The sequence below is a fragment of the Saccoglossus kowalevskii genome, chromosome 17 (assembly GCF_978046115.1).
Source record: "Saccoglossus kowalevskii chromosome 17, keSacKowa6.1, whole genome shotgun sequence".
Lineage (NCBI taxonomy): Eukaryota > Metazoa > Hemichordata > Enteropneusta > Harrimaniidae > Saccoglossus > Saccoglossus kowalevskii.
This window is the reverse complement of record NC_140657.1, coordinates 22,828,518-22,844,533: the sequence shown is the minus strand read 5'-3', so window position 1 is coordinate 22,844,533 and position 16,016 is coordinate 22,828,518. Positions and strand designations below refer to the sequence as shown.

The 16,016-nt window shown below is 36.8% G+C and overlaps 1 protein-coding gene across 1 annotated transcript; it reads right to left on the bottom strand.

Moving 5' to 3' along the window:
- Positions 1–4,840: 4,840 nt before the first annotated feature.
- On the bottom strand, positions 4,841–10,170 carry LOC100373122 (uncharacterized). Its single transcript, XM_085491815.1, has 2 exons — positions 9,975–10,170; positions 4,841–5,967 (listed from the first exon to the last, which is right to left on the bottom strand). The coding sequence occupies exon 2, from the start codon at positions 5,933–5,935 to the stop codon at positions 5,570–5,572; it is 366 nt and encodes a 121-aa protein (XP_085347941.1). The 5' UTR covers positions 5,936–5,967; positions 9,975–10,170; the 3' UTR covers positions 4,841–5,569.
- Positions 10,171–16,016: the final 5,846 nt, after the last annotated feature.

Genomic DNA, 16,016 nt, shown 5'->3' with positions numbered 1-16,016 from the left:
TGTGACGTAAGAAGCAGTCCCACAATTTAACAGGACATTGTTCCAATTTGTAAAAACAAGCATTTGATAAATATATAGACTCCCACAATATTTTCACTTAGGTTAACGTTAACTGCTCGGATTGATACAACGCTACGACGGTAATCACCCGTGTCTTCTGACGTCCGCAATCCAAGATAAAATATGGTGGGATTATATATACAATTACATTCTGTTGTTTCCATATCCGTGGTCGTTATATTTGTTATGCTGCAATTGGGGCATTGTGACTAGAGTGACCTATATCTTAAGTGAGAGTCGTTGTAAATCAACAAGAAACAGTTGCTGTACGTTACAAAGTAAATTTACTATATTTTATGCTCCAATATCCTCAAACGATTCGAAACAAACTTAAACCCGTCACTACAAAGCAACATACATATATCAGCGAGTATAAACTAAGGAACCTATATATTATAGATAGGTTATGTTTGATTTGCAGATCCCAATCTTACATGCTGTCCATTCACACTGTAAGTATGGCTACATTCAGAGCCACCTCACAAAATACAATGTTATCAAGACAAATGGTTTAGTTTCTATTCTTTCAGTGATACTATTTTAAATTATTATAATTGTTTACAGATCAGAATGTGAATGTTCATGATTAGTTTGGTGATGATTATAGGTTTTTATTCTGTGTACAAGTCATGATTTAACACTGCGACTGTGCATAGCAACTGAAACGATTGTTAGGGCATACATGCGTTGTTTTTTTGTTTTTTTGTCATTTTGTCTTATTTTTTCAAACACCAGGAATGGTAGTTTTGATTCGAGCAAAAAATTTATATGTATTTACATAAAACGGAACAAAATATATGCCACATGACTTATAAGAATTGACAAGTGTACTAATATATCGAGCTTAATTCTGGACTTGGAGCCTCGTCGTCACACCCATGGAACCTCAATAGTCAGTATTAAGTGTCAGGTTTCAGATACGTAATACCAATCATTATATTCGTTATTCGACCCATATACTTTTGACAATAGTTGACAAGGTCTAATGATGTGTCTCTCACTAATGCATGTCGTAATAGCCTCACAACCGGGAACGACATGTCGTGGCGTATTCTCAAACACAACGTGTAATCAAAACATATCGAATTTTTCGGTTAAAGTTTAATCAGTTTCTCGGTATTTCTGATAATAAACTGAATTAATGTATAGAACATGTTACATAGTAGAGAGATATTCCCTTAAGGCTTCGATAGAGGCATGTGCTTTCACACAATATGTTAACGTAATGACACTGTGACTTATTTAAGTAATTCGCGATGATCTAATAATATGTATCTGGATAATGTATGTCCCTAATGTAAATGTGTCCCTTTCTTCTTGTTATTTGAGATAATTAATTTACATGTCTATTCCTTCGCGCACAACTATATGTGACACGCATCTGATGATGATGAGTGAAGAATGCATCCCATGGAAGCTAACCTTATTACAGTAATCGGATCACAGTGTAGGTTCAAGCATCAGTGGGTAGATGCCGCAAAGCTGCATTAGATTTGCAGATACGGCTTACTTCAAGTTCAGGAATAAAAACAAAAAATAACAAGCCTTTCAGTAATGACGTCAGGGGAAATATGATTTGTACTCAGGTTTTTGAGGGATGGCGTGTTGTACCTTTGTGTCAAATCTTCTCCGTACCTAATAATGTGTAAGATCGCATTACACTTAATAAGTTGCAATAAGATTTGAGATGATTGCATCATATGACAGTTGCTAACAGTCAGGTAATTCAGGTAATGCGACGAAGTGAGTAGCGATAATAACTGTTTTTTTCTGTGGCGATGACAACGATGACATGTAGGCAAGGATAAGAGATAACCATCTCGCCATTGTCAATAGTGCTATATACTCCATGCTTTTTCAGGCTTCGATAATCCGGGCGCCACTGTCGATCAGATTTCACAAAGAGAGAGAATAACGATCAAGAATGCAGTGTCAAGGGATCATATCCAAGGTTACACTCGAGTTTATACTCGAATGGTGAACTCTGGAGAGGCTCCAACAAATTGCATTCCTAACTGAGTAGCACAAAATATATGTTGAAGTGAGGACGTCTTTTTCCAGAATTAAACGTTGGTTTGATGACACCCACGATGGTAATTATAACGCCGTCATTGTGTCTCCCAGAAGATTCGGTGTTTATAATCTAATCTAAGCCTTTTTATGGGGACCTAAACAAAATAATACTTACACATTAGACAGCTCGACGACTACTGCAAATATCGCAATAAAATTAACGTTTCTATCATAATGTGCTTCTTTCTATCTATCATTAGAATATACGCTTCATCGTCAATTCATTATGTCCATCTATTAATTAAAATGCCCAAGTTCAAATTGATTTGAACCCACTTTAAAAGTGGAGTTCAAGGCAAATGTAACGTATTTTATGTTCTTCATAATGTATTTGTGGAAAATACGACGTAACCTAAAACTCCGGATGTAGGGAAATTGCGCGCAAAGGAATATATTATTATGCATACATTGCTTTTCATACTGGTGATTTTTTTTTTTTATTTGGTTTAGTTGTTAGCCACTCTGATTAATACAAACATATGCTGGATCAGCGCAACATAACAAAGTGCGTAAAATGAAACTAGTTTGTGCGATGTCATCAGTTTTATTTATTGTAATCTATTCTTGGTCATAGTTATATCAACAATATAGCCAACCTCTTGTCCAGCGTACTTTCATTGAATAGTACAATATGGTTGCAGTGAGCTACACTGAGCCACAGAACATTTTTCCTTTGCTGATCCAAGTTGTATAATGTTTCGGACAAGATTGAAGTTCGGCAGTGTTTACAGGCTCAATGTGCTCAAAGCTGTTGCCTCCCATGATGGTCATGAATGCGCAATATTGATGTATTGTGGGTTAACAGTTTATACGCACAAAATAGCACATACAAATGCACATGGGGAACTTGTTGTGTGGCATCTGAGCAAACATGTATTATAAGAAATAAATCATCTAAAAACTGGTGTTTGGCGAATAAGTCCAATAATGGCATTCAAGTCTGTAGCATATTAGGATATACTTGTACTTGAACTTGATTCAGTTGAAAATGCATTGCTTTAATTATATGTTAATTCGGTAAAATTAATGCTTATAAACCCCTTGGTGTGTATAGTACACTGTGGGCCTCGAGTCAAAAAGGGCATACGATATGTAACATTCAACGTGAACGCCTTGCTGTGTTGTATTACCTATATTTTCCAAACCTTTGGTTATGGATTCGCTTATGTGAACCAGTAATTATTTGATTGGGACTCCTTAAATAAATGCCAACCCGGCATTTTAAGCACATTTTGTAACGTACATTTCAAGCACTGCCCGTCATTACAGATCAATACGCATCGAGATATCGTGCGTGCATATGACGCATAACGTTGGGTCGCCAAGAAGGCTATCAATAATAGGATTCACCGCTTTAATAATATAAATCTGTTCCGGCCTTATAACGAGGTTATTTGCGCCGGGATATTGTGAGAGGTATGTACAATACACAATTCGTGTGCAGGACGTTGATAGAATTTAACATTATCGTCAAAATATATAATCACTGTTAACAGTAAGATTACAGAAATAAAACAACGTGATTAGAAGTAATCATCAAACCTCTACAGAGTAATTACTCATTCTGGTCGTATTTCTTTTATCTTTCGACTTCCTTATAAAAATTAGCTACTGCAACTATTGTCGTTTTTTTCCATTTAATGAAGTCCAAATCATCTGTCACATATATCAGATTATGAGTATCGCTTTAGAATGCTGGATAATGACCGCCAGCATGGAAATGTCAACATTGTAATCCACACGACTAAACTACAAATTCACTGCATAAATCCTATTGTAAAAAGAAATCTTCGCAGTAAGTGCATCCCTCCGACTTAATGAATAGTTATCATATATCAGTGTAAGATTATCCGTTGCTCATGGCAAATAAATATCGAATTTCATTAGGCGGAGTAATCGAGTTTTCTTTACGTTTAATCCAACTGACTATAGATCAATACTGTGTAATTTTTTGACATCGTGGTACATTTGTGCCCACAAGTTTGGAAAAGAATATATTTAAGCGTATGTCAATGCAATTATTCTACTGATAGAATAATTTCGACTTTTCTCTTCAGATGCCTTGAGATCTAAAATAATTTCTAACATGGCAATACGCATCTTATTTTGTTTGAAATTTAAATAAAGACTAATTAATTAAGTTATGCTCATTGAGGCTGATATTGACCCACATAATGTCATATTCGTTTGCACTTCTCTGTGTATTTGTATAGTTTCTTTGAATGTGGACTTCCTTTCTCATTGTCGATTGATCTTCATCGACATTTGTAATAAAAAAAAAACTATTGGTAGGTTTACTTTCTGAACGGTGACAAAATTTGATCGTAGCGCTTGAAAGGTTAATGTAATAGCTTTGAAATCAATGTCGCATATGTTATTATTTCTATGGTATGACATTACCCGCAATGCATAGAGCATGTCTCGTTATAATCTGCAAAAGGGAGATATTATCTGGGGAGATGTCTGGTTGTATTTATTGAAACTCCAACCTCGAGCTGAACACATGTTCCACTAGCAATCGATAAGTACTGCTTATTCCTCACTCTCTTTAAAATGGGCATTCTGTGTTTCCATCAAATAATCATCATGTGCGTCACATTCGAACATTCGTTTGAATTAAATCCCGATGTCAAACTTGATATACACACGTGAAGTAATACCTGTATTTCCCTATGCAGCGACAATGCACAAATAACACCAGCAACAATTCATTACCAATATTAATTTATTTAACCCAAGAATATATTACACTATTATCAGCAAGCTAGTGAAATAAATTAAACCATGTTTAATATTAAAATTACTCCTGTCACATAAAAGCTAAACAGAACATTAAATGGCAAAATAAATAAACAATCAAAGTTATCGATTCTGATCGCATATTTGTTGCAAAATCAAAATTCATTGGTGCGTTTAGGTACGTATTACCGACAACAGACTACTTCCCACCGACCATCAAGTAAAATGTATCTCCAAATCTCGTCACGTGACAAAAGATGAGCTCGTTCAATTCAATCATAAACGTGGTCTTATATACTCACAACTCCTGTCATTGACAAGTTTTAAGCAGCACAAGGCGAGTCGTTCTAAAGGTAAAAAATTGACGACATTGAAATTGTCATTTAGACCTATTTCAAACTGACAATTGCATTTTATCATGCACTGCACTGCAACCATATACAGCACATTAACGGTTCGGAATTAAAGAGAGGCGAACTGGTACAGTTGTGATATGTCTTAGATGAATCTCATCACTAAGTGAGTGTTCCAAAGTTCACTACTTCTTGTTATTATTTGAGCGTGAAGGCGTGGACTTGATGTACGGTGGGGTCGACACCGGTATCTTGTACTGGGCGTAGTAGGGAGAAAAAAATCTGCATGATATACCAAGAAATGTAACATTTAAGCTAGGGATGGAGAGTCAACACCGACTTGATTATTCATCTGCACTTTTCTTGAGTGTAACAATACGGTTGTGGCCCATAAGGTTCCTCCTTTTGTCTTGCGCACTTCTAGACTTACTGAAGGCATTTCTTTTGTCTCGGTCGTCGTCTTCGGGTAGCAACAGTTTGACGAGTAGCCTGCGGAGTGCGTCCCTTTCTTCTTGTTGCTCAATAAATTCCCTTTCACGAAGGTCATTCATGTCGTCTTCGTCATCGCCAACTAGCGTGTCGTCTTGAACGTCTTTCTTCCAGTAAGGATTAGCACATTTGGGACCAAAACAATTGCCGCCGGCTTCACTCATTATAACCAAGGTTGCCAATAGTGCAAAAGCAGCAACGATGAGTTTTGTTTGCATCATGACTGTTGTTGTTGTTGATTTGAGGATATGAGCTGCAAAATAAGAACAGAAACATTGTTGTATTGTATTGTATTGTATTGCATGGAATTGTATTGTATTTATTGGGCGGGTTAACTTGTCCCGACTATAAAAGACTACACACCGTTTTATCAATTATTCTATTTTCATTTTTTTGAATGCCCATTGCGAATATATAATATTGAACATTATTTTGGTTATTCAAACTGAAAATATATATAATATAAAATAGTTTACGGTCTCGCGCGAGCGCTAGTGAATTACGTCACTCAGCAAGAGTAAAACCATGCTCACGAGCCTCATACTTCCGCGAGACGATACAGGCAGATACTGAAGATAGTGTGAATATCATCAAAGCCGGCTTGTGTAAGCGCATTGTAAGAAGGATTTGAACAAAATTTGGCTGTGTTGGTCAGTGCGCATAAACACATGTGAATGGGAAAATGTCCGTCATTTGTATAATGACTTCAATTAAAAAATGCATCATAGTGCCCCAATATGGTTACCAATTTCCTTAAATGCCGGAAATGCATTACTCGCGCGTCATCGCTGAGTGGCGATGGACTGGGAATATTACTTGTCATCGTAGTTCAGGTGTGCATGTCTCTTACCGAGATTAAACGTCACGATTTACAATATAATAACTTGCGCCCGCTGCGGTAGCATTTGAAGTCATACTGTACATATGTGTACACGATTTTGTCAAACTCAGTTTTTGAATAACCCGTCATTTACCTCAAATGTTCTGAATGGGAAATACTGTCGACCGTGACGTAAATCTGACAGTGATCACGCGTTAGTAACTGCGATCATATTTCTTCTTTTTTATGTACATTTCAGTGTATGTATGGCTCAGCGCGAGATACTCAACAGTTGTTCCATGAGTAACTGTAATAATCTGTTCAAATGGAGTGAAAATAAAAGAATTACCTATAGTTCCCATCATGCAGTTCGTTTGTTTTTCAAAGAAAAAATGAATGAATAATATGCCTAATCTCGTTGCGTCTTGCATTTATCTTAAGACCGGATTTGTTTGTCAGTACAATGGCCGTTATTCCAGGTGTCTGTCAGATTACCAGAGGCTTATTTTTGTTTCTATCACATCCCAACCGTAGCTAAGTAAAATCCTCACGGACATGCATCTGTTACACAAAATCTTCCAAATATGCCACGCATCACAGAGGCAATTGCAAAACTTTTGAAGCATATCAACGGATTTGTTATATATACAATTGCGATTTAAAAATTTAAACTGATTACCGGCGAAATTTCTTATATTATATTATCGTAATCCGCGTGGCCTCTCGTTAAGAACTGTATGGAACGGAGTGTATTGTTAAGACCGTCACGATTTTATAAACTAATTCAATCTCAACGGGAAGCGACCAAAGCTTTTACCTAAAAGTTTGCATTTGTATATTTTCGAAAATAATTAAATAATTCTAAACTTAATTCTAATATTCAATACTACAAATGAATTTTAATATATCACGCGTATAACTCTGAAGATGACTATATTAAAGCAAAACGCGCATTGTCATCTACGCCGCTGTGATTAACACAAAATACTGAAATGACAGTCTTCCGGTTATCAAAGAGGAATTCCAATAAGAACAAAGTACTTGTAACTGTCTTCTTTAAAGAATATTTGCAATCTATTTTCAGCACCGACAATGGACTGTTTATTTTAATATTGAAAGTCGAAATGGTGTCCTTTGCAAGTAGTTGTATCCAACGTGTGTGTGTGTGTTAAGTAGATGTTGATCCGTTTCCAAGTGTTCAGTTTTTTCTTCGGCGAGTACACATGAATGTTCAGTCAGAGCGTGCCGTGGATGGATCGCTCAAGTTGCATACCTCGACAGAAGCTACTATGTTAATGTTAGGTTTCGTATGATTTATAATTAGATTGAAGTTGTAAATGTATCAGGATGATATGGGTGGAAGACGCAACTGTTAAAAATACCGTGAGTGTCGTGTTTCGCGAAATTTCCTATCCATATGTTTGGACACCTCCCAAGCCTCTGGCAACCAATCACATCTATGCTTTCGACGCGTTTGTTTCTATTTACGTCGTTTTACTGACGTCATGATTGTGACTACTCGTAATTATAGTTCCATCTGTTTCCTGACGCCAAATCAGATTCATATAAATCTCGGCGTTAATTTCACAAAAAATGTTTGCATGTTAATGCATAACAGATTCGAGTGTAAACTTTAATAAATGTTCGAACTTAAATGGTTGGTTGGTAATTATTAATAAATGTTCAAGCATAAGTGCTTCGAATGTTCATCTACAAGAATGGAATGGAGCGAAAATGAGTCTCTTTTCTATTTTTGTCGTATTTTTCCTAGATTTGACAAGTTTAAACATTATTGTCATAGTATTGCCCTCTACAGTGCTCTCCCATTTGACGGATAATTTCCATGTCGTTTTCATTTTTCAACGTCTGTCAAAGTTAATACGAACATGCGTGGATTCATTACTATGCAAATTTTCATGGCATCATTAAATGAGGTAATTCCAGTCCTATTATATCTTCCCCGCCGAATATAATCAAGAAAAAATATCTGCGATATTCTTAAGTTTGGTCTTATTGTTCTATGTTTTCCGAAGAGAAATACGCTGTTAGCCGTATTTTTTAATGAATTCTCGATGAAAAGCAAAATATTCCACGAAAGTTGAAGAGTAGGCTAAAATATGTTGTGCCGTGATCGGATATGTCTGGCACGTATGACTATAGTTTTTATTAATGCAGAATCATTGCCGAGTAATTCAAGATAAAACAAACGGGAAAGTGAACCGTCCCCGGGTATTTTACAGCTTATCGCTTCGCAGCAGACACACTTTTCAAACAGAAAAGTAAACCCACGCGGTATAAATCTTTAAAACAAAATCTATCTATGCATGGATTTTGCCTCTGAGGAAAGACAGTGGTACGGGGCCCAGACAGACAGAGGTCTGCAAACAATTCGTGTAGTCTTTATGTAAATCAACAAAACACAAGCCATGATACAGTAAATATTTTGCTCGTTGTCCCAGGTGCTATACATTTTGATAATACGAATTGTGTGAATCTAGAGAAAGATTTTCTGACAGCTGAAGTGAGACTCCGAGTCCCATTAACTAGCGTGAAAACGTTTTGAAAAAAGGTTAGCGCTAGCTCTGTGATGAGTGTTAGTAGCGATACATGCCTAAAACGACACTGCAATGTATGAACTAATAATTAAACGTCCCCACTGCTTTTCACAAGTTTCGCTTTATACATATATAGATTACGCTTTTCAGTATTAATTAACCCATTCGCGGACAGTGATTAGAATCGCAGTGCATTCATATAGACATTCATGGTAATAGAGTGTTGTTGCAATGCGAGAAACCTCTGCTCTAGCTGTCCGTGTTTCACCTGCCAATTCACGTATCGGTGGACTACTTTCCCGCTAAGATCGTTTCATCTCCCTATGTTGCCGCTTTATTTTATCCATACGAGAACCATCATGTTCTGAAAGTACGTAAGCCGCAGAAACCCCGTCAGATGATACTATTTTTGCTCGGTGAAACAAATAACAAATTGTCGCAGCCGGCCTGGAGACAAAAAACTACGTAGTTTTGTCGAGAAGTGAGAATTGTACGCTGTCATTCTGGTGTCTGTGTTCTTCAATTATAGTTTTCAAGGCATGTAAATACGACCCAATAGGGAGTAGAACTAAACTGTATAATCGCCTTAGCGTCAACCAAAAAAAAATGAGTTCAATTTGTTCATTCAGCTAAAAATCTGAAACTAATCGCTCAAAGTGTTTGTTCCCTGACAACATAAAGCGAATTTTGTAAGCACACAATGAATCGGGTTTTGCCTCTTCAACCGTTTTTGATTAATCAAAATACAGAGAAACGCCGAGGTACAGCGATCGCTGGGAAAATTGAAAAAAAAAAGAATTTACGCAGAATAATTTGTTTTTCAGGTGGGTTTTTAAAAACGATTCTGCACGCAAAAATCAAAGCAATATAGCAAAACACACTTACCAGCTAATGTCAAACCAAGTTTAAAAGAGTAGAAAATCGCCTGGTCGGAGATTAAAACAACGGGTGCAGTCAATATATTATGATGTGATATGTAGTGATAGGTACGCCCGACTGACCTAACTGCGTCGCTCGGCTCCCTATAAACGCTTACCTCACCTACGGAAATATGCTTCACGCATGCGCGATTGTGAATCTTAACTACGTAAATCGCTGTGGCCCTGCCACTTTTATTACTGGCCTCGTAGCCCCTCCTACTGTTGTGTTGAAATATTAAAAACTATAATGTCATGCACTGGCCACAGGCGTTACCACAGAACCCGAATATTAACGTCGTACGCAATCAATATTGCTCGGGGCGAACACTATTTGTAACGGGGGTCAGTTGTTATCCATAAACGGGAAGCTCGCAGAGCGATGAATTTCAGTTTTTCAACGTATTTTATACGGCGAACGTGAGTTAATGTTTGAAAAATACGCTTTTGAAATATATGATCAACGTGCATGAGCGAAAAGTAACATTTGATTTTACGTAGAGTAAGCAGATTGAACGAGTATGTACATTGGACGGCTCGATGTTTAATGGAAATACACATACGAAGTTAAACCACTGTTATGTGAACGGCACGTGTATCATCTATTTTCTCCACGCGTGTGAATTAAATGACAATTCTTTTCTACATTTGTTTTACGTCTCGACAGACACTAATGATCGTAATTTATTCATGCTTGGATTTAGAATTTAGAAGAAGTCGGGAACGATCATTACGACAGACTGGAGTTCCGAACATATTTAGACTAGTTTACACTGTCAGCTGTTCATAGGCAAAAGTTATCTCATATCATTCCCGTCCCTCCACGCCCTGGTCAAGTAGATAGTAAGCAGCGTTTCCAGTGTACGAACTGTGAATAATATACACCCTTGTGAAATTGACACTGAAAATAATATGTAGCTCAACCACCAAAGCAAAATTAACACACATTCTGTGGATATCATGAAAGATATATACAGGCAGGGTATCTGATGGTTTTTTTTCGGGAAAATTAAAAGGTTTGAAAATTTATAGTTTTTGTGGATATAACGATTACAGAATCCAGTGTATGTGTGAATGATTCAAGGTGGTGCACGTGCTTGTTGTAATTAAATGATACTAGTAGGGCACCACTATTAACATCACAATAACTGCGTTTACATGATCCGACCACAGTGACATTGCCCTACCTAAGGGTCGAAACGGAACTCGTCGGTATCGATTGCTAGCTACGAGCAAATTACACATGGAAATACAAGAGAACACATTGATCAGCCATCGGGTACATTATGTTTCTTGTTCCACCCGAGGCTAAACTAGTACAACCAGTGACTTATTGTTCCATCAAATTACTATGTAAATAATAATAAATATATAGATATATAATTATACAACACTAATTGAACTGAAGAAGGCGACGCATTGAAGCGTATGTATTAGGCATTTACCATCGAGTTTCACATATATGTATAAAAGACCCCCCCCCCCTCTATAACGCGTTTTCTATGACTTTATTCAGAGCTGCTGAAATTGAGTTACGTGATGACGCACTTGACAACAGTTGCTGTCTCGGTGGTTCGTTTTAATTGTCCACTCGACGTGCACTAGACGTGTTTCACAGCTAACCCACCTGTCTCTAGGGAGAGTCTATCGCAAATGTCTCGATAATGGACAAAAATCGTCAGGTTTTCTAATTTAATTATATAGTATTATACCTTGATTTGGGGGGTTTCAGATTCCCTCATTGTGCTTCATTTTGGAGGTCATTGACTTTTCGATTTCGATACAGCCGACGATTTAATCAGATTATTCGCTTTGGCATCACGTATTCCTGTTCAATCTTCTTTCCATTCATCAAGCGTGGTTTGAATAGCGGTTTCCGCAATTAACGGTATTATCACAGAGATCGGAAGCACAAATATAGCTCCACCTATGAGCAGTCTTCATTTGTAGTAAGATCAATATGTGGTGTTATTTGAGTGGGGTGGTGGTTGGGTGTGGGTCGGGGTGCCGTTGCATCCTTCGCGTGGACTGCAACTAAACGCCTTATAAAAAAATGCAAACAATACAATTCTGGTCTTCAGATTTCTTCTACTCCCCCCACGCGAATACCAGTTTTAGAAAATGAGCATCGATATACGTAGCTATATGTAATGTAATATCATTTACGTTGTTAGCAGAATGACGTATATGTTGTCATTTTGTTCGATAATGATTTGTGCGCACGTCAAATGTGGCAATACAAAACGATTACACAAATCATTACAAGGAAAAGACGAACATTATATCCAATAAACGTTTACAAAAGCGATGATGCAATGAAAATATAATCGAATATTATAATAATATTAATCATTTAATTCAACAAGATAAATCTACCGATTAAGTTAATTTAGTAAGAATTACGTATATGTATCAATTTATTATTGATAATCACAGATCCAATTTAGTTTAATTCTATTCAAAAGACATAATGCCAAACATATTAATTAATATATGGATGTGCCTCATATGGATGAATATTAAAAAGTAGGGAATGGTCTGACAACACATACCAATAGTTAGGCTTGTTTTGACCGACTCCAACCCTTGTACATAAATCACATACCATGTACAAGCGAAGCTATGTACTATACCGTTACCCATGTTATGTACGTACACATTTAAGTTAAATAATTCCGTGTCATTTTTTTAATATAGGATTTAAGTACTGAGCTTTCCTACTCGACAAACAAGGTTGTTCTCATGGTATATATAGTCAATGGCCGTACACTGCAAATAAACTATTTAATTTTTAATAATATGTATTTTCTCGTTAAAAATGGGAAACGCGCTCTCAGTATTTTAAAATGAATATGAATATTACGGAATGTCCGTCGGGGGAATCTGACTGAGACACTGAGTGAACGGTTGTATTTCTGATGATTTATGGCTCCGTCAAATCGATGATTTTGCTCATAAAGCAACATGTAATGGAGTGCGATCTCTCTTTCAAGTTTATTATTATACACATTTAATATCTCAGTCGGCAGTGTGTATGTGTGTGTTTTATGGTTATCGATCCTTGTGAACGTTGAGGTGTAACACCAATATTCTTATAGATGGTAACGGAAACGTAGTTTTTTATTTCCCTCACTCACAACAAATACGTATCAAATATCATACAGAATATTGACACGGTTGTACATTTATTATAATTCGACGGCCAGAGATTAATTCAGAATCGCATTTCATACCGTGTTGCATTTTGTAGTTGTTTTTTCAGCAATGGTAGATATACTGTTCACACCCTCTGTGTCCCCCCTCTCTCTAAATTTAATTGGAATAAACTACAATTTTTTCCAGATCTCGTGACCCCTTCGCTGTTACCGTGAGATCCACGTGTATTGTCATAAATCCAAGAAGTCCATTAACATATTTGTTATACTAGCAATGATACTCGGTTCGTTCTAAAAAAGAAAGAAATATTTGTGTACGTGTGAGAGAGGGCGAAAGGTATCAACAATGTCGACCTTTCAGCTATTTGTTTGATTGTGACAGTACTCACAGCTGGGTGTTGTACGTCATCGCGCGCATTCTTAGTCGATACATTTATAACATACGTTGTCTCTTTTATTCTTTAATTTCTGACACCGGAATAAGTAATCGGGTTCACATAGTATACCTGATAGAAGTGTGTACAAATACAAAACAAAGTCACGTTTGTACATGTAAAACAACAGCATATAAAAACGTTAACGCCATTACGTTAGATTTTACAGCCCGTTCTTTTTTTTTAAATCAGTTAATATTGCACATATGGCGAATCAACAACCGAGCTGCTCTGTTTTTTTTCAGAGAGAAAACTAATTTTAGCTTTAAAATTATTAGAAGTGTCGGCTGACGACGACTATCACAAAACATGTTTAACTGCTTTGAATCGCATGATATACATTTACGTTTCACGCGATGTTTTCACTTTGTAGTCATACTATTAGGAAATGTGAAGTGTTTTCTACTACGTATTATATGTGAAATTGGAATTTCAAATCCTCCATATGTTATTGTCCGAGAAGATATCAGTAGCTTTTCTATCATGACGTGTTGTATGCATTTTACGTGCATCTTACTACGCCATCTCCGACAATGATATTTCAATCTGCGAGGTATAATAGCAATAAGCCTCTCGTGCCATTGAACGATACGTCGAATGTGCTCTTTATTTCAGCAAACCTAGCTGCTCAAATGAAGGGAGGTCGTTCACGAAGCAGTTACGCGAGGTAGCTTCATAAACTCGGGTAATTTCTCACGGCGATCTCGTCAAAAAACCTGAAACTGCTGTTTCTTACGAGCGACTGAGGAAGTATTGTGTCGATAAAGTTAAAAAAAAAACGCTCTATAAAATTGCACCGTGGTCTGAATTTGAAATGAACAAAATCTATTTTACACTTCAACCACTGCGGTTGTGTTACTTTAAAATCCAGTGTTTTCCCCGACTTGAATGATTCTCTGATTGGTACTCACTTCAAAGACACAGACTAGTCTTACTAGTATTTGAACTGTTAACTAACATGTCCAGGTCCACTGTGGCTCTCAACATTCATGCTGATTGACAGAACATTTACTCTATTTGCCTCAACTCAATAATCTTAATTACCCATCATACAAAACGAGAGTTGGCATTTGCGCCATGTTAGGGGGCCCAAACGTAAGGCAGCCACCTGTATTCGATTACAGGTTCGCTCGCAAGAATTGCACGTGAAATTAAGAAAACAATGTGCGCGTATACCAGCAGAGTTCGATACGATATGGATGCAACGACTAGCACAGGAGTTCTGTTATTCGGCTCGACGACAATTGCGAATAACAAATGTGTGTATGCAAATGAGATACACTGTGCGATTGAGATACATGTAGCGGTTCCTGGTCACACAGAATAAATGTTACAATATGGGGTTCCTGTTTCCACCACGCCTTAGCCAGAGGGGAATCGGTATTTCACTTTACATCTGAGTCAACATCTTCCTTTCAACGATCCGTTTGCATTATTCTGCAGTATTCATTCGCTGCCCGCGGGGTCAAACGGTGGAGTGGACGTCTGTTTTGATTGAGCTGCGCCGCTTTTTTCTCTTTACTGAAAATTATATATTATCAGTGAATTCAATATGATTGATTAATAGTTATTAATGTTAATTCATAAAACAATACCGATATATTTTGTTTCATCCTTGAAAAATTTAAATGTGAGTAGTGTGCATGGTCAAGTGATATATTGGCGTTTTACGTTGATGATGTAAAATGTTAGTGTAGCTAAAATCTTTTATTCTGGGTTAAAAATAGAGGTCATTTGTTATTCTTTTTCTCAAAGCTTCAGCTATGTTAAAAAATCACTATTCCTACTAGCAAGATAATGTTTGCGTTGCTAATTCCTGTATCATGAATTATATAAAATACTTGTTCCAGGTCCATTTCGTTAGCATATTAATATGTGTAGTATGCTCGTTCTATGGCCCAAAACTTAAAATCCCTTATAAGATGTTATTAACGTGCTTTTCCATATGTCGTGCTTGTGTAATGTTAATCTTGGAGAGTGCCATGTGGTACATTGCGGTATATTGGTATATTTCTAGTTGGTGGAATACTGCTAGTTATTCATTTGAATTTGTTATTGCATTTAACAGATCTTTGATTGAGTGTTCCTGAATTATTCAAATCTAAATACGGCGAATTTCAATATTTTTAATGTACTACTCTTATTTTGTCACTCATAATTATTGTATTTGTGCACTTCCGGTGTACATATCACAGTTGCAGAATCCGCGACTCAAAAGTGGGGAATGTGAACATGCCGTATCATTGATCTGAATTTCCAATTATCACTCACAAAGCGTCCTTAGTGGATGCTGTAACTAGTAGCAACAACATGCCTACAGATGATTATTTGTACATTCGTTGCCAAGATGCGCTTGTGTAGGCTCGGATAAACATCTATTTACACTTAATCGAAATTTAAAATACTTTTTTTTATTCCATG